We start from the raw sequence: 24,162 nt of genomic DNA, 5'->3' as shown, positions 1-24,162 counted from the left end.
TGGTCTGGTTCTGTACTGATATTACCAAATGCTTCATGAATGTGCAGCCATGTCCAAGTATTTAAGTAAAAAGCCACCCACCCCGTCCTCCCAACAGTATCAAAACAAAGAGGATATGATTTCCTGATTAATAAACATGCTAAATAAATGCAACGCAGATTGCACAGGGTTGGTGAGAATGGCTGAAAGTCCACCAGCTGGTCCATGGACATGACTGCGAAACGAGTGACACGTGTGCCATTTTGGTCCCCACGGGGGAAAAACAGGAGGAGAAATAATTAGATGAAACGGCATCACTGGCAGACTCCATGGCTGAGAGGAACATAGCACGCATTGCTTGGCCGAGTGCTTCACAAGTCATGTCGATCATCAGCTCCCTATGCTGGCTGGGATTCTTTACTCAGAGTTGGAGAGGATTGGGGGGGCGGTGGAGGGGAGAGGTGAGGTACAGCATCATTGCCTGGACATTACCGTGCCCTCTGCTGGTTGCTTAAGGAAGGACAGCTTCTGTCCAAAACGGTTTGTGATGGGCCTGATTGCACCCAAACACCTGGCAGCCTGGCTGAACCAAATTTGAATAAGCTCTGCAGGTCCGTCTGGGGACCTTGCCATTGAAGCAGATTTCTGAATCCCCAAAAACCCAGGAACCAATCATAACCGTTGATCCAGCATGGGGCGGTTTTTATATGATGACAAGAGGACTACAGTTTGCGGTGCTGTTCAAAACTAATTGCTGTGCTGATGGCATCAGTGTTAAACATCAACTTTAACTTTTAACTATATGGACATGTATTTTATTTGGATTTGAATAAACGACTGCATTTAAAAACATTCCTTAACAAAAAATATGTTTTTGCCATCTTTCTGAAAAGCTCTCAAGCTGCCAAGAGTTTGATGTATCAATGTCAGTTTAATTTCACTGCTGGTTACGTCCCTTGGAAAACAGAAGTGAATGACAGGTTCGCAGATCCATTGTCAATCTCAGGTAATAGTTCTTTGGAAGTCTGTTCAGTGATGCAAACCAGACTTCCAAAGAACTCTTACAAGACATTAGGTAATCACTAGATGAGATGTGTGATTAAGTGTAATTAACTGTAACTATTTTATCAAAAAGACAGACAGAAATAAAGCTAATTATTTGATGGTAACAGAGTATTTTGTTTAATAGGCTTAGGCTTGTTTGGTCATCTTTTTCTTATATGTTCCAGCAGCCAAAAACCTGTCCTAAATAAAACGCATTGAATGAAAAAAAAATCCATAAATAAGAAAAAAAATGTTTCCCTTCTGCTCAGGAGGATAAACGTCCACATTGCCAAATTCCTCAGCTCTGTTTGTTGGGCCTCGCAGCGCTGGTAACCACGGATACCAAATACCGATCACAAAACCGCTGGACTGAGGCCTGGCTAAACATATTTCCAGCAGTCAGTAAGTGAGAGAGAGAGAGAGGGAGAGAAAGAGAGGGAGAGAAAGAGAGATGGAGGGAGAGAAATGTCTACATTCCCTCAATCTACTCCTATTTACCCTTATGTGAGACTGTGTGCCTGAGAGTGAGAGAATCGAGATACAAATGAAGGAGAGTGAAGGGTACCCCAACACTCATGTGGGGAAAATGACAAACTAAAACTTGCCCCTGTTGCGTCTCAGTATGTGTGAGTGTGTGTGTGGGGGGGGGGTGGGCGGGCGGTTGAGCTGTCCTTCCATCAGGTCTCCCTCCACCTCTCCTCCCCTCCTCCTCTCCTCTCCTCCATGAGGAAAATATGAGCGTGCCTCACCGCTTTGCGCCAACTAATTACATTTGGCCACTCTGCATCTCCAGCTCCTCCATCCCACATGGAGGACATTAACATTCCTTAGGTGCTCTGACGAACGACAGCGTGTGGATGATATGAGTGTATGAGTGAGTGTGTGTGTGTGTGTCTGTACCAGCATGTTTGTGAGTAAGTGTGTGTGTGTTTGGAGGTCTGCATGTACTGTATGCCATGGCGGTGCTGACAATGAGTGTGCATTCCTGCTTGAAACTTTTGATAGACTACCAAGCAGTGGGGCTTGACAGGGCGCTCATATGTGTGTGTGTGTGTGTGTGTGTGTGTGTGTGTCTACTTGTAAGTCATGCCTCTCACGGGTTTAAGTCTAAAGTTGGGGCCTCGACATACTGCCAGCAACTAAACAGTGCTAAATCTCTCCCCTGTCAATCACTAGCCACTTAAACGCTAGCAAACTCATCCTCTTCCATCTTTCTCTCATGCACACTCTTTATCTTTCATCCAAAACTGCCCTTCTTACTTACACTCTCTCTCTCTCTCTCTCTCTCTGCCACACATGCCTTTCTCTGAGGAATGCCACCCCATGCTGAGCAGTCCCGACCACACTCTTCCCCAAGCCCCACCGACTGCACCACTGACCTGGAGAATGTGTGCGCCGCTGGGAAGCCGTGCGTGAATGTCACAGAAGGACCCGGCGTCTGAAACGCAAAGGCCTCCGTGAAGAACCCCACTGACGAATACACAGAGGCAGAGGTATGAAAACAAAAGCATTTAATATAATACTCCATTTAAAAATAAAATACAGCAGTTACTTTTTTGACTATGTCCACATGTTCACGACAAACAACAAAACAAATGTTACACACCACAGACAAACAAAACTTGTTATATAAATACAGGGAGGCACAGCGGACAACTGTTGTTTTACTTGGTGGTCATACAAACATAGCAGCACACGTGAGACTTCTGAAAGTGCACCATGCGTGGCGGTGTAAGGACACTTTTGTCAGAGAGTGCTACTGAAAATACACCTGTGGTGGCGTGCGTGCCATTGTGTTCGCCGAGTGTTCGCACACGAGCACTTGGAAGGCATGTCTTGCCCATTAAGTTACGCACTTCTCCATTGATTAGCTATTGTGCAGCTCACTGTGCACCATCTCACATGTGTATCAGAATGGCATCTGGCGATGTGCATGTGTGGCTACATCTGTGTAATCCACTGATTGTCTCCAGTGTTCTGAGACATCAAAAGGTCCCTACCGGTTCACTACATTCATTCTCATGTCTCTTTTTCGTACTCTGAACAACCCTGTCCTGAGCACAGCCTTCTGCATCAGACTACCCTGCGGCGTGCCCTGCTGTGAGCACACTTAAAATAAAAATAGCATGTCGACCGCCAGCTGCCCCACAAACCTTCATTCAATTCATACAGCGCCGTCGTTCATCAAACAGGCAATAGATATATGTGCAATTATTGCTTCAAATACAAGCACCAACGATCAATCAGTGATCTTGTTAATGGTTTTCCATAAAAAGCCCAAGCCCTTGGCAAGAACAGCCAGCATGAGTCTTGGCACTGGTGATCACAGCCACTCCGCCATGGCTCAAGGCAAGGCACCTGCTGGGGCAGAGTCGGCTGCTGTGCAGTAGCTCTGCCCACACGGGGTGTGTGTGTGTGTGTGTATGTAAGTGTGTGTGTGTGAGTGTATGTAAGTGTGTGTGTGTGTGTGTGTGTGAGTGTGTGAGTGTATGTAAGTGTGTATGTGTGTGAGTGTATGTGTGAGTGTGAGTGTGTGTGTGTGAGAGTGTGTGTGTGTGTATGTGTGAGTGTGAGTGTGTGTGTGTGTGAGTGTGAGTGTGTGTGTGTATGAGTGTGTGAGTGTATGTGTGAGTGTGTGTGGGGGGGGGGGGGGGGTCTTATGGCCCGTTGTTGGTGCCCTTGCCCAGGTACTTGTTGAGGGTGTGGGAGGTGCCCTCGCGCATGCCCTGGATGTGAGCGTCCAGTCGCTGCAGCAGCTCCCGCGAGCGCAGGGACTCCTCCTCCAGGAAGCGGCTGGTCACCGAGCCCACGGGCGAGTCAGCGCAGCGCTCCTGAACGTGGGAAGAGTAAGGAAGAGATGGACAGACAAGAGAGAGAAAGAAGATTTTTAAAAAATGCAGAACGTAAAATATTGGCATTCTGATTCTGATCTGGAACTAGCACTAGGATAGTCAGGAGGAGATTCAGCATGGGTTCTTCTTGCCAGAAGCTATGTGGACAAAACCACTTAAGACAAAGTAGAAAGCCAAACAAGCCCTTGCAGGGTTAAAGAATGTTCTGCATTATTATCCCTGACATAACGAGACACAATGCACGTTTGCTTTACTCTTTGGGTCTGTTTAGCTAACCTTCCCTGCTGGGATCTCAGCTCTGTTAGCTGATCCCATCACTTTGAATATGGCATGAATAGACAGTCATTAGCCCCAGTCCAAGCCCCAGTGGAGCTGGGCCACAAGGCCAGAGAGCGCGGTGGGTGCATGTGGGTTTGGCAGCGCCAGAGAGGCATTCCTCACCAGGGGCAGGAAATCCTCGACCGCACCAGAGCCCCGCGCTTCTTCCCCATTGGCCGCGCCGCTGAGCACGGCAGCCAATCGCCTGGCCTTGAGCACGGAGGATGAGGAGGACGAGGCGGAGGAGGAGGAGGCGGATGAAGGGGCGGGCGAGGGCGACCTGGGGGGCTCCCGAAGGGGTCCGTTGGAGGGGGCGGAGGTCTGGGAAGAGGAGTGGTGCTGGTGGTGGGGGTTGGGGTGGTGGGAGTTTTGGGAGGCGAGCGAGAACGACTCCACCTGTCGGTGAAGCCTCTGGATCTCCTCCTCGTAGCGTGCGGCGTTCTCCCGGAGACGCGTCTCCATGGCGGCCAGCTCCTCCCGGTGCCTGTGTTGGGTCTCCTCATCACTCCTGATGGACACAAAGGAGGTGGCATGGAGTCAGTTTAAAATCGTCACATATTGCATAAATTACATTATTTAGTACAGAAATATTTTACAGACGTACCCTGCATGACAAAATATGTATTATGCATAGTTGAGGTACATTACGATTACTTATCAGAAACTACAAATACTATAAGGTAGTCTGCACAAACTAGCACAGCACCCATTTTAGACACAGGGGTGTGCTGTTGGTCTTCAAACTATTTATGAGACAAGTGTGCCCCCTGGTGGTCAAAACAGACATGAGAATAACAGCAGCTGCCTATACTGAAATATAAACTATTCACTGTAAATAACTAGATGTACCGCATAGCGGTACAAAATATGACCGCCGCTCAGTCCTGTACATCCGTTCCGCGAAAATAAATCACACTTCAATTTGTCTCCATATTTTACTCCATCCCCCACTCTTGAAACTTTTGTGTATGCTTGTTTGGCATGCCTGAGTGTGTGTGTGCGGCTGCACAGAAAGTAGCCTACTGGTGCTGAAAAGGTGAATAGATTGTAGAATAGCCAAAGAAGATGTAGCATTGTTATAAAACCTTTAAAATCTCTAAACAATCACAAGTAGGGCAGTTCATCACAGTTCATCCATTGCAACTGGATTGATGAAAGGTCACTTACACCTGTAGGCTACATTGTATTTGGGAAAAGCAAAAGGTATCAGCATAATGTTATTTATTTATTTATTTATTATGTATTTATAAACAAAAACATCTCTGTCAGTTCCATGCCGTTTTCAACAGCTATCAAAAACAAAGGTCATTTTTGGATGGATGGATTTTTTGTGAATGTTTCTTCTTCTACATAAGATTTTAGTCATCTTTAGTTCATGTAATACTTTATTGTCAATGCACAAATTAAGTAACAGTAGTCTGAAACGTTATTGTTAATGCACAAATTAAGTAACAGTAGCCTAGTCTGAAACGAAATGCTGTTTTACATCTAACCAGTGGTGCAAATAACTGACATGTCCAAATGGGCCTTGATGAATGAAATGCGTCGCTAGACTGTTCATACACATTTTAACGGGCCAAAGTTGAAGAGCTTTTGTCCGTTATTGTTCGTGCAAATATAGGCTGATTCATGTTCCCTTGCATTGTTTAACTGAGGTCCATGGCTAGTCTGGCTTTCATCAGACCAAGCTCAATCTTTTAAGAAATCAAAAAATAAATAGCGGGCAGATCAGGCTGGGTTCACCCAGCCTAGTCCATAGGCACCCGATATTGTTTAATTTTCCGATTGAGATATACACGCTCTGGCTATTCTAAATGCAAAAATGCATCAGGGAGTTATGACAAAACGGTAACTAACAAACTAGATCCTAATAGAAAGCTGTTAGCTTCCCTAAGCTACAGGTAGGATTATAAGGTAGGCCTATTTACAACATAAATTGTCAATAGGCTATGCTGGCGACACAAATAAAATCTCCTTTGGAAACCAATGGCTTACGCCTTACAGTATCAAGCGGACTTAAACTGTCATATCGTGGCGAAAAGTTGTAATAACATTCACGCAGCTCCATGAGTCAAGGAAAGGGCGAATGAAGTAGCCACTTCTAAATGGGACCCACTACACAGTAGCTTAAGGTGTTTTGCTAAAGCAGCCATAATGAAATGAAGGTGTCATTGTTTGGATACTTCACACACACGTGCTTTTTAATTTCACAGACTACAACTACCAAGCTGTAATCAAAGCACATCGATTCCCCTCGCACACCCTGCACGCACTTAAAACAAAATAAACAGGCGTCTCAGTCTCACGCATGTATAGGCAAAACTGTATCAGACCGGTGTAACGTTGGTAAATCTTCCATTGCACAGAATGATTTTGTAGCACGTGCAATAAATGACAGTCGAAAGATACAAACAGTGCTGCTATACATTTGCTTGGTATAACCGCATTTATAGTTTTCTACAAATGCAATCAATCAAATGCCTCCATCACTCAACCAACGCTAACGGTAACATTACCTAGGTCCTTATTGATATTACAAGATTAACGTACCTGCAGTAAAAACCAAGCATGTCCGATAAACATCCTCAGATTTATTTCGGCTTCAAGAAGAAATGGGAATTACACTTCATGTGAACATCATCCTATCCTTATTAGATGTTCGCTGCGGTAAATTACAGTCCTTGTAGGAAGCGTCCATTGTTTTTTCCAACCCACTTTTAACTTCCAACAAAATTACGTCTCACTGCAACGATGCGCCATCTAGTGGACAAACGACTACTTCTCGTCAACACTGAAAATGCAGCCATGATGATGATGATGAATATTTATTTTGGCTTTCTTTTAATCCTACTGAATTTGTAATTATGTATCGGCCGTTCTAATACCGATAGTATGTGGGTGCCTGTGTGTGTGCATGTGTATATGTGTGCACCGCCATTTACAGGCCAATGATGGTGGTGGTGAAATTTTTCCGTAAAAGTCTAGTGGGGCTACATACCCACCAAATTTCATGTACCCCGGTGGTTCGGTGTCCCGGGTATCAATGACCAAAAATTCAGGGAGTAGATGACGGGAAAAATTCTTGAATTGTGTGCATGTGTGCGTGTACAAATTTATGTTTATGTGTGTGGGTGTGTGTGTGTGTGTGTGTGTGTGTGTGTGTGTGTGTGTGTGTATGTGCGTGCTTGTGTGTTTGCCTGCGTATGTGTGTTTGTGCATGTGCATGCATGCGTACATATGTCTACTGTGTGAGTATGTGTCATACGTATGATTACTGTAAATGTATGTGTGTGCGTGTGTATCTGTTTATGCACATGTGTGCACATGGAATGGGTTAACATGACCCCTGGAGGCAAACATATGGAAAAAATTGGTCATCCTAGGCCCTACAGTTCTCAAGATATTCACAGAGAACTGTGTCTGCCCTACCCTCCTTTCGGGGGGTCCAGTCCAGCAGGGGGGGGGGGCTACAGATCAAAACGAAGAATGACGGTTCCATGCTATCCATGTGGGGGTACATGCCCACCAAGTTTTGTGTACCGCGGTCTTTCAGTGTCCCGGGAATCCTTGTTGGTGTACGTCACTAAATGTACACATAAATTATTTTATTGTAAGGCCCCCCATGAACGAAAGTACACAAAACTTGGCATGCATTCGGAGGGTGTCATAATGATCCTACATTTTTAATTTCGTGCAGTTTTGACCTTGTCAGCCAGAGATATTGTGATGAAAACTAATTTTTTGCTTTTTAATTTTTAACTAGGTGGCGCTATACATGAAATAAGTGGTAATGGGATGGGTTGACATGCCCCCTTAAGACCAACATACATAAAAAAGGTGGACCTCCTAGGCCCTACGGTTCTCGAGATATTCACAGAAAACTGTCTCCGGCCACCTACAGGCCAGTTGGTGTATAGTAACATAAATGAATTTATTGTGTGGCCCCCCATGAACGGAATTCCACAAAACTTGGCGTGCATACAGAGGGTGTCATAATAATCCTACACTTCCAATTTCGTGCAGTTTTGACTATGTTAGGTCACAGATACCTTCAATTACAACACCTCATTTTTACTTTTTTGTGTTTAACTAGGTGGCGCTATACATGAAATGAGTGGTTATGGAATGGGTTGACATGGCCCCTTGAGATCAACATACAAAAAAAAAATGGTCCTCCTAAACCCTACGGTTTTTGAGATATTCACAGAAAACTGGGTCTGCCCTACCCTCCTTTCGGGGGGTCCAGTCCAGCGGGGGGGCTACAGATCAAAACGAAAAACGATGGTTCCATGCTATCCATGTGGGGTTACATGCCCACCAAGTTTCGTGTACCCCGGTCTTTCAGTGTCCCGGGAATCATTGACGGAAATTTGGGCATGGGAAAAAGAAAGAAAAAAAAAAAAAAATTCTGACTAAACTTATATGACCGCCGCTTCGCTGCGCGGCGGTCATAATTAATTCCAAAAACATAAATTAACCATATTCTAATTAATCAATACACAAGTATTTTTCATTTGAATGTATCTAAAATCTGCGATGAACATAAAAAGCACTCTCATTTTCAGGTCCTTAATGTGTGTGTGGATAAGAAGAGTGTGCAGAAGTGTACACAAGCATATTTGTGCGTCCCTGTAATTATGTGTGTGTGTGTGTGTGTGTGTGTGTGTGTGTGTGTGTGTGTGTGTGTGTGTGTGTGTGTGTGTGTGTGTGTACCTCTGCGGGTTGCGGTTCTGGCTGAGCTGCAGGGCTCTCTCGTACTTGTCCTGCCAGGTCTGGTTGCTGGCGTCCAGTCGGGCGCGCACCTCGGCCAGATCCTGCCGCAGCTGCTGGTTCTCCCGCTCCAGACTGCTCAGGGACGACACGTAGCTGTCCCGCAGAGACGCCAGCGACGCGTCCCCCTTCTGATGGAACAGATTGCAAATGTGAGCGAGAATGTCGCGAGTGAGTGTGAGTGTTGCATAAAAAATGTCTGTGAGTGCAGAATCATGCAGGGTTATGCATCAGTCATAAAGAATGTACAAAATGTGTGTGTGTGTGTGTACATGTGTGAATCATGTGTGTGCCCATGCCTGTGTGTGTGTGTGTGTGTGTGTAAGTATGCATGTGTGTCTCTTTGTGACAGAGATAGATAGATAGATAAAGCCAAAGAACAGCATGCACAGTCCCTATGTCAATTTCAGTTGAATTTAATTGTACTTATAGAGCGCCACAATATTACACATGTCTCATGGCGCTTTACAGAGCGTTAGACAATCAGAGAAAAGAAAAGAAACGAAAAAAGAAGAGAGGTCTACTTTCTATGTCTCCTGCATCCTTGCCATGTGCTGGGATTTACATCGGCCAGTGTGCGTGAATGGGAGTCCTGAGGCGCTCACCTTTGGGGAGTGGGGCTCCACGCGCTCCAGCAGCTCGTTCAGGTGCTGGTTCTCCAGCTTCAGCGTCTCCAGCTGCACCTGAGTCACCTGGAGGACGAACAAAGGCCCACTAAAACATAAACGTGCATGGAACACACTGAACAACAAGTAAACACCAGGACATTTGGGTACCTACCGTTACCTATTTACCACCAACTTTACAACTCAATGCAGAGAAAGAGCTTTGACTGGCAGGGAAAGTTTGTCACTATCAGAATCCAGCTCTGCAGAACCCAAACCAGTGATTCACCAACCCATTTGGCTTCAAATACAGACATTCCTTTGACATGCAGTGCAGCTGTAGTCACAACAGGATCAGTGAGTGCACAAACACAGGTCCTTCCAACATTCCAGTCCCTATTTGCATCATAAAAGTACCTAAAACAGCCCAACATCTGATGCACACATCAGGCATTCTTCTTAATGAGGAAATACTCTCGAAAAGACGGCCCTGTGCCCACAGCTAAGCTCCACCCACCTTGAGTTCGGCAGCCCGTCGCTCCGCCCTCTCCACCTCAGCCCTCAGCTGCTTCTCTATGCTGGAGGCGGAGCCGCCGAGCGTCGCTATGGAGATGTCCCTCTGGTGCAGCTCGTTGGTCAGCTGAGACACCTCCTTCCGCATGCCTTCCACCTCGCCGCGGCGCGTCTGTTCCGCTATACTCAGCTCCTCGCGCAGCTGCAGACGTACACACACGCAGACGTACACACACACACACACACACACACACACACACACACACACACACACACACACACACACACACACACACACACACACACACACATTAGGTTGGGTGGATGCATGTGGAACCACAGATTCACTAGTTCAAGTCTGCAAGGGCATGGTACCCATCTGTAAAGGTTTCTCGGCCAAGTATACTTGGAAGTGCAGTATACTTGGAAGTACACTTGGAAGTATAGTTGGAAGTATACAAGGAATTTGGTCTCTGCATTTATCCCTTCCGTGAATTAGTGAACACACAGAGCACACAGTGAACACACAGTGAGGTGAAGCACACACTAACCCGGAGCAGTGAGCTGCCTTGCTACAGCAGCGCTCGGGGAGCAGTGAGGGGAGGTGCCTTGCTCAAGGGCACTTCAGCCGTTCCTACTGGTCGGGGATCGAACCGGCAACCCTCCGGTTACAAGCCCGAAGCCCTAACCAGTAGGCCACGGCTGCCCTGTCGTGGTCTGATATGTGCATGCACGTCTGATATGTACAACGTCTTCCAATCATGTACATGCAACCAACAGGAATGCACACAAAGGGTCATAGTATAATGCAGTGTTACTTACAGTCATATTCTAGAATAACAGTCGCATTCTACACTCAACCATTACTAGCTGGTCCTGGCCCTAACGCCTCCCCATCGCTCACCTTCTTGGCGTCTGCTTGTGCGCGACGGTGCGCCTCCTCTAGCTGCTTCCACTCCTCCCCGGTCCTGCTGGGCTCTCCTCTGGGCCTGCGCTCACTGTCCACGCTAACACACAGGACACATTTCATGTTATAACTCACTCCATAATCAACCATGCTGTATATATACTGCAAGTGCAATCATGGAGTAGTGCCGTGATTGACCCCCCCCCCCATCTGACCTCTCCCGGAGGCGGGCGAGCTCGGCCTTCAGGTGGCTCTGGCAGGCCTGCGAGCTGTGCAGTCGGGCAGTGACCCGCTCCAGCTCCTGACGCACGGACGGCAGGCCTGCGGAGGGACTCCCCACACTCAAACACTCCTCTAGTGACCTAGACACACACACACACACACACACACACACACACACACACACACACACACACACACACACACACACACACACACACACAAAAACGGGGAGAGAACAAAGACACAAGCAGTCAAACATAAGAGACAGACAGCTGTATGTATTGAGCAAATGGTCATTTCCAATCTGGACAAACTGCATGTGTGACTGAGTACACTTGCATAGAAGGCAGAAAAACAACCAGCCCATTGTGACTCACTGTCCGAAGCATCCTTCCTCCTTGCACACATAAAAAGAATGAATCTGACCAACCCAGTCACCAGCGGCGTTTTCAAGACTAATAAAACGTGGGATGGAACGTTCTTTCCTTTCTCTCCCTCCTATCCAAACTCTCGGACACTCCTCTGATGCTCGGACACTCCTCTGATGCTCGGACACTCCTCTGATGCTCGGACACTCCTCTGATGCTGCCCCACTCACCGGATGACCTGCTCTTTGGCCTGCAGGGCCTGCGTGAGACGCGTGACCTCGGCGCGCAGCTGCTGCTGCTGCATGCCCGAGCTGCGCAGGAACTGCTCCTGTGTGTCCAGAGTGGCCTTCAGCTCCTGCTTCTCCTCGCTCAGCACCTACACACGCACACACACACACACACACACACACACACACACACACACACACACAGAGACACACACACACACACACACTTGAATGGCAGGCTCCACTTCCTAATGGCAGTAGTCATCATTTCCATAACAGCTTTCACTGACATGTACTTATTTTCAGAGAACCTGGACCATTTACCTGTAGTGGGCTAGTTACTACAGAACTTTCACAAATATTCAGACTTGACCTCAATCACTCACAAACAGGAGGGATTCTATTTGAAAAGAAAAATGCTACTCTCATCTGGTCAGAAAATTGTTCTTTATTACACTACACTTACAACTTACTATTACTGCTGGACTACTACAATTACCACTACACTACACTACACAACACTACACTACACTACACTACTCAAGGTATAGACTCCAGTCATGATATTCAAAGGGGTTGTGTAAGTATCAGCTGCTTGGTCAGTTCTCCCTCTCTCACCCCTTTCATCCTGTCCTACCGTTTGTCTGACCTGTCGCTCCCGAAGTGAGTCTCCCAGGTCGTCCCGGAGCTTGCGCAGCCGGTCCAGCTCTTGCTCCTGCATGTGCACCGTATCCTGGGCCCGGTGCAGCTGGTTGCGCACACGCTGCAGCTCTGTCTGCTCCTGCAGCCGACTGGGGCCCTGAGACTGTGTGCGTCACACACACACACACACACACACACACACAATAGGATAGTTTTAATATTAATCCTACACAATTCAAGTCGCAGAAGAAAAAAAAAGAGAAAAAGAAAATGTCTCAGAAAAAAATGCTTTGTGGCCACACTCACAACGTTATATCTCTGTTTTTAAAAACATTAAAAAATCTTGCTATTTAATCTATCTAATTGCAGTAGTGTTGTTTTGATGTTTGAGTGAAGATAAATCAAATAACAATACCCAATTACAGTTCTCCTGAAATTACTAATAAACAAAACGTAAAAAAATGATTTATGAAAATTCATTAAAATGGTGGATATAGCGTTTTGGAAGCAAACTCTTCTTTTGTTGTTGTAGTGTTCGCGGTGACATCTGGCTTGCAGTCATTGTCCAAATGTACACATGGGAGGGACAACAGTGCTCTACCTGCATGAGGGAGAACTGCTCTGCCAGGTGCTTCCTCTGGGACTCCAGAGACGCCACCTGCTTCTGATACTGCAGCCGCTGCTGTTCCCAATTCAACGAGTGCTGGCGGAATTCCTGACAACACACACAGTCACAACAATTCTAGCTGTAACAAAACCAGAATGGATCCCAAGCATAGGACAGATATACATGACAATTCAGAGGCTGTCCAATTGAAAACTCACAGGAAAATAAAGCATGTCAGCAATATGCCGGCTCTACTAACACCTCACATGAGCTTGTCGGTGATGACACTCACTTGTTAACGCAAGCACCATGACTCACTGTTCAGTTACAGTAGATGTGTTGTTCTAAACTAAGTCAAGTCCTGCACTGACAATAACCAGACAAAGTCTCTGAAGCCTACAGTTCGTATACAGTGTTTCCAAGAGAACTGAATTCCATTTGTGGTGGTTGGTTTGCAGAATTAACTTGAATGCAACAGTTTTTAACAAATTAGCACTGCGTGGTTATGATGCTAACCAGATTTAAGCACAATTTAGTACAACCTGGAAAATCATTGTGTGGTGGTCAATGTTGATATTGTGGTGGGCCGCCACAAATAAGTGAATGTATGGGAAACACTAGCCTGGGTGTTCCCATGCTGCCTTGCGCGCGATTTGATTCACGCTGCTAAGGCAGCCTGGAGACCATGGAGCAAATTTTCGCCTGAGATAGGGAACCAATCACAGAACAGGGGGGAAAGCAAGACGATGATGAGCTATGCACAGACGCATTTGATAGACATCCGTGGCACCCAATAAACGGATCTGGGCATTTTTTTCAAATACGAGAAAATTAACGTTTGGTTCCCAGACCACGTCTCATTGAGAAGTGGTGGCGCTAGCCAGGCTAGGGAAACACTGGTGTGTGTGTGTGTGTGTGTGTGTGTGTGTGTGTGTATCTGATGAAGAAAGGGAAACACTGGTATACCAGATGTTACCTCGATCTTCCCGTTGAGGCGCGACACCTCGCTTTTGTCATCGCCACGAGTCTTGGACCCTTCACGAGCTTCCTTTTGATGTTTCCTCTGGAGCTTTTCGTAACTGCGCTTCAGTTTGACCAGCTGAAAGAGGGGAGAAACACACACACACACACACACACACACACACACACATAGACACACACACACACATTGAATATATTTGCTTTATTCCTGGTTTAGTAAAATCATCCTCAGTAGCACGAAACAAGAACCCTAGTCTGCTGATAATAGCGAATGATTTTAAAAATGATTAGTTACTATTACCGGTAGTTGATGAACTGCAGAGCCTACCTCATCTCGTACATGTTGTAGCTGCTCCTCATACTTGGTCACGAGTTCCTGTCTCCCAGAATGCATCTCTTCTAGCTGCTTACCGAGCACTCTGATCTGAGGACACACGGCCAGAGGGTCAGAGGGCAGGGCTTTGGGTATCCGATGGCAACTGACAAGCAGCGCTCCCAAACATATCAGCCTCTACGAGCAGCAGCATGCAATGACAAGAACGGTCCTCACACAGCTACTCTACATCAGACTCCCATGCCATGTTCTTAGCAGCTCTTACTGCTTCCATGTGTGTCTGTGTGTCCCGCTTTTGTCTATGTTCTCTATGAGCAACATGTCTCTGTGTATTTTCAAGAGTATAACGTTAAAACTGCTATTTGTTTCATCTTAAATAAAAAAAAACACAGTGGATAAAATGTAGATGTACTGTACCTTCAGTCACGTGAGCATGTATAGTTTTAGTAGAGATTTGGTTGCCTGGTTGCCCTTGACTACCAAATTGTTACCAAAACCTCATGCCTGGTTGCCAAGCTGGCAACCACTTTTAAAAGTTAACGTTGAGCCCTGTCCCACACACTTTGCCTATGGCATGAATACTACGGTATACATACACAACTTGTGAAATGACTTTAAGGGTTACACTGCTGCCACAGTAATGTATCTGTAAACACTATTATGAGACCATGAAGCCACAGGATTAAAAATGAGATGGAGGGCTACAGACACATGCAGGAGTGCCCTGCTTTGCAAGCCACACCACCCTCCATGCCAGTTCACCTGCAACAACTCCTTTTCCACTACCATTTTTAACATCCGGAAGCCAGTGCCCTGGAGGTCTAACAGGACAGTGACGGCTTCTCTCACCCTAAACATCTGCTGAACGTAAAGGCAAAGGCATTTAAACCATCAAACACACATCGAACCAACAGACGTCAACTCCCCTATTTTTTTTTTTACATCTACAAGACAAAACAATGGAGAGTGTGGACTTCCGGAGCTATTGGGTTTGGCTCACCTCAGTATTCCTACGGTCCAGAAGGTCCCGGGCAGTCTGGAGCTCTGCTTCCCCGCTGTGGAGACGCCCTTCTAGGGCACGCGCCTCAGCCTCCCACTCGCTGCGCTTGTCATTCAGCATGATGTCAATCTGACGAAGGAGCTCCTGTAGCTCCGGCTCACAGGACGAGAGGATGGAACTGAAGGAGAAGGTGAAGTGGAAGAGAATGACATGACATAAACTTCATGTGACACTTCATTAACTATTCTCATAAAAATATCAGTACGCAGATAAAATGCAGATAGACACCACAAATTGTTGTTACTTTGGCTTAGACAAAAATAACAAACTACAGAGGACAACTGTCAGCTTAAACCCATAGTCACATTCATGGACTACTACACAAAACCAAATTCACAGAGGTAAACAGAGAACATTAGACATCACATGTTTCCCATTCTTTTATAGTCCGAGGTGTTTCATATTCATTATTTACAACATAACAACGGAAGTAAATGTAAACAAGTCATAAAACAATATGCACAGAAATATCGAGAATTGTTTTTCTAGCCTAAAGCAGTTTTGATTCCAAATACCTGTTAAAACAACATTGATAATGTAAATTGCACACTCACTTCCCGTCTTGGTCCCGAAGTGTTTCCAAAAATGCATCCATGTCCATTTAATTGTGTTTGCAAGTTGTTTCAACTTGTCATCCTCACCGCTGAATATACAGTCTATAAACCGTAGATAAAACATCTTTAGACAAACGAACGCTTACCATTTCCATAACGTTATGATAATCACTAACGTTACAACAGTTCCCCATGAAACAGCTATGCTATGACAGACAACTCTCGTAAACTCTTACATACTTAGAAAGGCATGTGAAACATTTTCTAATTAAAACCATCTGTCTGACATGTATAGCTAATTTCAACCTCATACTCTCTGTTGTAGTCTGTCTGTTAACCATCTGAAAGGCTAAGGAATGAGAGGATACCAGTGCAAGTTGTACAGAGAACAATAGCATAGCCCTGGTGATACTGATACCCATCTAAACTTATCTCGACAGTTGCAGTTAGCTATAGCAGCTACTAACTTCACTAACTAAACTTACATGAACTTCGAACTTCGGCTAACAAACATGCTAGCTCTGTAGTTAGCAAAGACCTAAACTAGCATAAGTGGTCTGATCCAAACAAACGACCTAACGCAGTTGACAAAGTTCTTGATAGTTCCCAAGGTGAACATCAGACAAACAACATCTTCAAAGGTTTTAAGAAGTATATCAGATCCCGATCGGCGTAAAACAATTTAGTCACGATAACTTACCCTCTTTAACAGACAAATGAACAGACAGTGATTTGTATGTTTACACTTCATCTAGCTAGCTACGTTAACGGTAACGTTACAGTCTGCACTTGGCGCACAATCGACAATTCGTTTCGAACGCAAGGTAACATGGGTAGTTGCATGCGCAGCAGTCGGCAGCAGTCAACTTTCCTATGCACTGTATTGCTTTCTCAGTTTTCCCGTTTTGCCCCTAACTCTACAAATAAATCAACACTCTTTTAAGGCTGCTGTAATTGTAAGTGCTTTGTAAGTGCTTTGCAATATTGCCGTCCTACATACTGAGTAGCTCGTTGGCTAATGTAGACACATGGAAGCTAACGTCGGTAGCACTAGTTAACGAATGACAGCTACGTTTAGCTTGTCAAACTGGTAGGCTACGCACTGATATTCACACAATTATTCAGTCACATTAACAAAAATGGGGTAACAGACATTACAAAAGATTATTTCTATTGCAATAGCCTCTAAATAAATTTACTTTATATTATGTAAGGACATTGAGCTCTATGCAGGTGGCACGTGGCTCGTTGGTCTAGGGGTATGATTCTCGCTTCGGGTGCGAGAGGTCCCGGGTTCAAATCCCGGACGAGCCCAATTTTTTTGCTTAGCTGAGCATAGTGCCAACGTTGCAGATTATGGACATGTGTCAGGAGTGAAAATACAAAACCACTTTTACAGACAAATATGGAAAATCGTAGCAAAAAGGTGAAATATGTAATATAGAAAACGTAATGCAGTTGGCTCGTTGGTCTAGGGGTATGATTCTCGCTTTGGGTGCGAGAGGTCCCGGGTTCAAATCCCGGACGAGCCCAGTTTTTTTAAACAAGATGGAAGGAGAGAGTACAATCGAATGTAAGCTACTTCTACTTCTACATCTTCGGGTAGAAATCGATGAATCTGTGCTTATCCCAATCAGTATCTGAAGATCAACATGAAAACACAACCAAGTAGTTGAAACAGAAATCATAGACAGTAAAAATAGGAAACTATTTAAGCGAATAGGACAACGGCATTAATCTTCACAGTATATAAAAATAGCCTACTGATGTAACTAATAAAAATGTAGAAATGTTGCGGAATAAGGGCTGAGCATAACCATATAACTTGGTAGATTGTAGTATGACTGCTTTCCACGTGAGGGCAGTCATAGCCTACTACAACACTCACCCAGAGCTTGGACTGGCGAAGAACTCGGGCAAAAGTTGCTGTATGCATAGTTTCTCCCGTCTCAGCTGCTGAAGCTTTTAACTTCTTCAGAGTTATCATAGGTGCCATGGTGGTCTCCCCCACCATTATTCTTCTTGAACGGTCACTCGGTTTGTGGTGATGGCCTGCTCTAGGCAGATTTGCTATATTCCTTAAGGATAGATTTCACTAAACTCCAGGGGATGTTCAGCGACTTTTTTTTGTTTAAATTTGGTTTAAACGTCTTTTTGTTTAAATCCCCTTACTTGTGCCATTAACCTAATTGCTTATTTTGCATTATATATTTTTAATTAATTTACATTACTTTGTAGAAATGTGCTTTCACTTTGATATTAAAAAAGTGTTGTAAATTGTAAATTATTGTTTAAAAAAAGCCTAATTAAATTGACAAAGATTCCATTTATTAAAGCAATAAAAGTAAAAATCAGTTCCTAACATTCTATTATATCTAGAAAGTCATAACCTATATTATCATGGTCCCATGTGATCATGTAAACTAATGCATTCAGAGTAGCCTAAAGAGAGATGGGGGAAGGGGGCATGATGATACCATTTGGGCAGGGATAGGTAGCATGGGGGTGAGTAAAGGAGCACAAACTTATCTAGTAAATAAGCCTAAATACACACAAGTCTATAAGAGATCGTTAAGACATGTGACCAAATGGACGGCAACGTCATCAGAACGCAAAGAATTATGGGAATGTTTGGCTCGTTTACATGGGCTAGCATAACAGACCAGTGTTGTAGCATGAAAATAATAAAAAAAAAATAGCGTGATAACAGAATACAATCCTACAAAATGCAGCGGGCTAAAGAAAACATTGTCGGACCATACCGCCTTAAACTAAATCATAATGCAAAGACGAGGTATGACGAAAAAATAAAGGGAATCAAAGGACTGGATCCTTATGAGCATAGCGACTGGTCAGGGAACGTCAACCTGCTGCCCAACTTCCAGCACCCATATATATACAACTACATGATATTAAGTGTTAGTGCGTACACGCACGAAGTTTTCAGTAACTTCAAGTCGCTGCAGCAGGCCCAGGTCTTTTTTACAGATGGGTGGGTCCAGGACCTGGAGATGGTAAAAGTGGGGCAGAAAACTGTCGTCCGTTCAAAGGTAAGCTTATGCTAATGTTTTAAGCACCACACTCCTCGTTCTCACTCATCTAACTGCATGCAGTCAGAATTCAACAAACCAACGTAACTTACTAAGACAAACACATCATGCATATGTTAAATGGTAAATTGTGAAAAAAATGACTCGTTTACTGCTCTTAATAAAAGCGATTTCTAGTAAAACACTGTTGTTGGAGCTACTGGTGCATGAGCCTTTTGGCGGGTGTCTGACTGTATGATTATGATGACTGGGGGCAGTGTGTTGAAGGGAGTGAGTTTACTGGTGTTGTGGACAAAACAGTGTAGTATGCAGGTAAGCCCATCCATCCCCAGCCCACTTTCAACCACATTGTACCCTGATTGGCTGCATGCATCAAATAGCTCTTGTGTCTTGCTAGTACTGCTTTGTATTTCTCTACAAGCTATTAATAATGATGTTATGGTCTTAGGTGAATCACTCCATGCGACTCAGCCAGAAGCCCCTACAGCCATGGGTCATACTTACAGCATGTGGGGAAGTGGAGAGCGCTCACTGCACTTGTATGGCTGGTGTGGCAGAGAAGTGCGCACATGTGGCAGCCCTCCTGTACAAGATCGATACAACTATGCGTCTGCGGGGAAATGTGACTCCAACAGATGTTGAAGCGTACTGGGTGATGCCCTCCAATATAACCAAAGTGCAGGGAGTGCCTGGCCATACTATTGACTTTACAACAAGCTCTGCCCGAAAAAAGGCACTTGATCGGTCAGTGTGTGGAGACATTAGCACAGCACCCAAGATCCGGACCCGCTCAGGTGGCACATGTTTACCGCAGAAGACACTTGCTGATTTAAAACCCCTCACAGAACTCATGCATGCACACAGGTCCGGACTGTGCTCTGTAATGGAGGAATTCTGCCACCTCTATGTTGACCCCATTCAGCCATGTGTCCTGCCCAAGTCACTGCTGCGTCTTCGCGACCCACAAATGGATGGCTGTGACTTGTCGGTCCTGCTTCAACACTGTGAGGGCCTGACACACCTTGTGGCAGTGACAGCCACAGAGGCAGCTGCACTGGAAAATAACACAAGACAGCAGCACAAGTCTGACATATGGCACAGCACACGGGCTGGAAGGATAACCGCCTCCATCATACACGCTGTTGTCTCCACCTCCATAACCAGACCAGCAAAGTCAACTGTGCAAAAGGTGTGCTATCCACAGAAACCTTCACTGAGACAGACTGACAATGGCCCAGAGGCCATTAAATGGGGGAGAGAAAAAGAGGCTACGGCAAGGGTCTCCTACATCACACAGACGGAGCTGCGGCACAGGGACATGAAAGTGGAAGACTGTGGATTTATAATCAACCCTTCTTTCCCTGAAAACTCCTGACGCACTTGTGCATTGTGCATGTTGCGGGAAAGGATGTGTGGAGATTAAATGCCCTTTTAAGCACAAGGACCATAACATTCTACAGGCATGTACTGACAAGGAGTTTTGTCTGCAGTTCACAGAAGGAAGGATGGAGTTGAAGCAGACCCACAAGTACTACAAACAGGTACAAACTCAGATCTTTGTCACCGAGTCACAGTTCTGTGACTTTGTTGTTTGGACGACCAAAAGCCTTGCAACTGTGCGTGTCATGCCTGACGTAGAACTATGGGAGACACTTTTGCCAACAGCACAGACTTTTTTTTACAAGGTTGTCCTACCTGAGCTTGTAGCCCGTCACTACACTCAACCCCCACCCCCTGTGCCTTCAGCTGAGCTACCTGTGCCTCCAGCCGATTCCCAGCCCACAGACAAACCCAAAAAACGAGCACAGAAGAGCACAGTCAGAAAAACATTGGCCACATTACAGCCAGGTAAAACACCCAAGCACAAGGTTGTCCCACCAGCCCCTACCAGCACCCCCCCTTCAGCTGACCTACCTGTGCCATTAGTTGATTCACAGCCCACAGACAAAAACAAAAAACGAGCACGAAAAAAGACAATCAAAACACCATTGGCCACACTGCAGCCAGGTAACACCCCCCAGCCCAAAAGAAGGGCATGTGAAAAGACTGTGTTGTGGTAACCTGACCTGTCATCCAGGTATGTTGTGAGCAGTGTCCCCCTTTTAATCTGCCTATGTCAACGGTGATCCTGTGTGTTCGAGTTTCATGCCAATAAATTATTGAATCTTGAATCTTGTGGTGCTTTTGCAGACAGCCTGAAGAGTTTGATGACATGGTTGCTTGTGATAATCAGAACTGTCCTATACAGTGGTTCAATTTAGGTTGCGTAGGACTCAGCAGCGCACCAGCCAGAGAAGAGTCATGGCAATGCGATGCTTGCACAAGTTGGTTGGTGGTTACTACTTTAAGTTATGCAATTGTGTTTGCAACCAAAGAACACTGAGCACAATTCTTTCTTAATACAGATAAAGGAGGCAGAATTCAATTCAGTCTTTGTGCATTTTATTTACAGAGATGGCTAAAAATCATTACATGTTTAGTGACATTACAAAATCTTTTGGAAAACAAAACATATTTATATATGTATATATATATTTACATGTGTACATATTTACATGTGCATATTTACATATTTACATTAGATGTGAGCATGGTGTATAATTCTAACATGACGGCTTCACAACTATACTTGGACACATATTGGTCAAAGCACAGCACACAACCACAATTTTATCCAACAAAGTCTTATCCTCCCCCTCACAAGGCACCACAAATCCAAGGCGTATTGTGTCATTTAATATGTTGAACTTAGAGCGCATACACCCTATCACTCGCTCCACGTGGATCCTAACATGAGCTAACTTCCTGGTCTCTTCCACATCTTTTGCATTAAGTTGGCTGTGGCCCCTGGTGAAGGCAGGTATTTTCAGTGTAGCGCCCACAAGGGCAACACTTTCTTTAATATCAAATCCACGGTCCGCTAACACAAGGTCTCCAGACGAGAGCTTCTGAAGAAAGCCACTGTTCTCGGTGATCTGCTTATCACTGGCACGCCCCCCCCACCCTTTGGAAATGAAAGAGATAGTACCTTGTGGTGTTATGCCGATGAGATATTTCATTGTGTACCTGCTTTTGTAGTTTGAATATGTCTGTGCCTTTGCACGTAAATTTTGTGCCCTTTCAATGAAAAGCTCAAAGCAGTCAATAATGACAGTAACACGATTCCCAAACATTTCTACATACTGATGTGGCATGCTTGCCTGTATACAATGTCGCTTTGGCCAGTACACCAAAGGACTGAGGTGTGCATGCAGTACATTGATGGTCTCAAAGAACAGATTGTATGCGGTATGTCGGCTAATGTCGAAGAGGTGTGCAACATGTTCGACAGGCAGATCAAGTCTTAAGCGCATAAGGGTCAGGAGGAGCATTTGAAAATGGGAGAGTTTTCTTTCTTTTGTTTTTGGTAGACTGGGAATGATTTGCATCAGCACACCCATCAACAGACTGAAAGATGGAAGGCCAGTGTAGTACTTCACCTTTAAATCATTGTTTTTGAGAAAATTCTCATCCAGGGCCTTTTTGGAGAGCTCTCCCTTCAGTTTTCGATTCTCCTCCTGCAAACGGATTATTTCTTTGGTTCTAAGGGCACACTTGGTGCACTTTTGCTGTTCATCTGCATTCCCCATTGGAGCACCAGCATCCCCTGATGTTTCAGTCTCCATATCTTCCTCTCTGCATGCATTGTCTGGGGCTGGTGGTAGGGGCTGAGTCTCTTGTCCTTCTATCTCAGCCACAGGTGCAGAGTAGTCTGATTGTAATAACAATAAGAAAAATAAATTGTCAATCTCTGTACTTGCCTGATGCCCAGGGCCCCGATTTGAAAATTCCATGTTTCTGCATCTGTGATCAGGGACCAGTTTAAAAGAAATCATTGATTCCACACATCAAGACATGGGATTTATGAATCTGGATTACTTTGATCCAAATGACAGTTTTGAAGAACGGCCCAGGGGTGTGACTTTCACACCATACTTTTGTTACTGATAGCTGCTGAGTATTTCAAGACTGTTACATTAGCATGCCAAATGCCTAATGACCTCCTAGAATGATTGGCCTTTGAGTCAGAAAAGCTACAACTCTGTGTGAAAGGTACTTACACTTAGGTTCAATCCGTTGTCTAGATAGAAACACCATTGGACATAAAATATATTGAATCTACTTGCGTCTGTTACCAATATTTACCTGGGAACAAATGTGCTGGTTCATTCAGCTCAGTCTCAGGACCGGTGTGGACAGTGCCCGGAGATGGGGGTGGATTCACGAGACCTTCCATCTCAGTTGCAGATGTAGTGTTGTCTGACAGTAACAATAAAAATAAATGTTGTCATATCACAACCACTATTCCAAAGGAATCTAGATTAGCTATACACAGGGGACAACATATATTGTATTATTTTAAGATTTACCTGGGTATAAAGGTGCAGCAATATCGAACTCAGCCTCAGGACCAGTGTGGGGGGGTTGCGGTTGTTGTGACCTCGTCGCTCTTCTCCTAAGCCGCTTGAACCGGTCTGTGTTAGTAACTTTGACCTCAGTATGGCCGAGGTACAGGGAAGGGGCCCAGTCAGGATCACACTCAATCATTTCATAAGCAGGTTTGCCTGCAAACAGTCACCAAATAAATTGCTATGTACCTACATGTACAACATTTAAAACTGATTAAGGTTAAGGTTACGTTTTACGCTAGCACATTGGAAAGCTAATTTTCTAGCCATTTCATGCTAGTTAACATTGGCCTAATGTCAAATCTAATGGTCTGGTTAAGTAAAAAAAAACGCTGGTTATTTGCCCACAACATAACATTTACAGAGAATAAGTAACTTACCTTTGTGAAAATGCTTTGAACACACCATCATGTGTGGCGGACTGTTATCGAAGGTAATCTTGGGCCTCCTTACTGCTGCTATCCATGCCATTCGTCGCCTTTTTGTCACCTCTGAAACATGGCTTGTACTATTATTTTTCCACGCTGGAAAACGATAATAGGAAATTCCGTTCTTAAGCTTTACTCCACTTCTATCATGAGAACGACTATTACAGTTTATAACACAGCAGGTAGACGGCATCTTGAACACTTCCCAGCAATCAAGTCTGGCGCGTTTTCCTACTTGTTGTTTGTGCCGCGG

At 44.9% G+C, this 24,162-nt stretch overlaps 3 protein-coding genes and 1 non-coding gene across 8 annotated transcripts; 2 read left to right on the top strand and 2 right to left on the bottom strand.

The window, feature by feature from the left end:
- Positions 1–3,581: 3,581 nt before the first annotated feature.
- Positions 3,582–17,028, bottom strand: cep63 (centrosomal protein 63). Of its 3 annotated transcripts, none has more exons than XM_042056533.1 (16): positions 16,684–17,028; positions 15,984–16,085; positions 15,370–15,547; positions 15,132–15,227; positions 14,364–14,459; positions 14,031–14,153; positions 13,049–13,162; positions 12,455–12,610; positions 11,809–11,954; positions 11,204–11,350; positions 10,986–11,088; positions 10,086–10,283; positions 9,569–9,655; positions 8,907–9,094; positions 4,317–4,701; positions 3,582–3,854 (listed from the first exon to the last, which is right to left on the bottom strand). In XM_042056533.1, the coding sequence occupies exons 2-16, from the start codon at positions 16,028–16,030 to the stop codon at positions 3,681–3,683; spliced, it is 2,238 nt and encodes a 745-aa protein (XP_041912467.1). In that variant the 5' UTR covers positions 16,031–16,085; positions 16,684–17,028; the 3' UTR covers positions 3,582–3,680. The 3 variants fall into 3 exon arrangements, with proteins under 3 accessions (XP_041912467.1, XP_041912466.1, XP_041912468.1); XM_042056532.1 differs by having other exon boundaries at positions 12,443–12,610; positions 16,684–17,027; XM_042056534.1 differs by lacking the exon at positions 15,132–15,227 and having other exon boundaries at positions 3,583–3,854; positions 12,443–12,610; positions 16,684–17,023.
- Positions 17,029–17,225: 197 nt separating this feature from the next.
- On the top strand, positions 17,226–17,297 carry trnap-cgg. The gene has a single exon. It is a non-coding gene; the product is annotated as a tRNA-Pro (tRNA).
- A 1,265-nt stretch (positions 17,298–18,562) lies between these two features.
- On the top strand, positions 18,563–20,408 carry LOC121677984. Its single transcript, XM_042057150.1, has 2 exons — positions 18,563–19,033; positions 19,482–20,408. Exons 1-2 carry the CDS (start codon positions 18,710–18,712, stop codon positions 20,406–20,408), a joined length of 1,251 nt encoding a protein of 416 aa, XP_041913084.1. The 5' UTR covers positions 18,563–18,709.
- A 1,045-nt stretch (positions 20,409–21,453) lies between these two features.
- On the bottom strand, positions 21,454–24,157 carry LOC121677651. Of its 3 annotated transcripts, none has more exons than XM_042056535.1 (4): positions 23,862–24,157; positions 23,443–23,637; positions 23,219–23,332; positions 21,454–22,784 (listed from the first exon to the last, which is right to left on the bottom strand). In XM_042056535.1, exons 1-4 carry the CDS (start codon positions 24,100–24,102, stop codon positions 21,637–21,639), a joined length of 1,698 nt encoding a protein of 565 aa, XP_041912469.1. In that variant the 5' UTR covers positions 24,103–24,157; the 3' UTR covers positions 21,454–21,636. The 3 variants fall into 3 exon arrangements, with proteins under 3 accessions (XP_041912469.1, XP_041912471.1, XP_041912470.1); XM_042056537.1 differs by having other exon boundaries at positions 23,219–23,335; positions 23,447–23,637; XM_042056536.1 differs by having other exon boundaries at positions 23,443–24,157.
- Between the last annotated feature and the right edge of the window lie 5 nt (positions 24,158–24,162).

This window comes from Alosa sapidissima, chromosome 12, assembly GCF_018492685.1.
Source record: "Alosa sapidissima isolate fAloSap1 chromosome 12, fAloSap1.pri, whole genome shotgun sequence".
Lineage (NCBI taxonomy): Eukaryota > Metazoa > Chordata > Actinopteri > Clupeiformes > Clupeidae > Alosa > Alosa sapidissima.
This window is presented reverse-complemented; position numbering and strand designations above follow the sequence as displayed.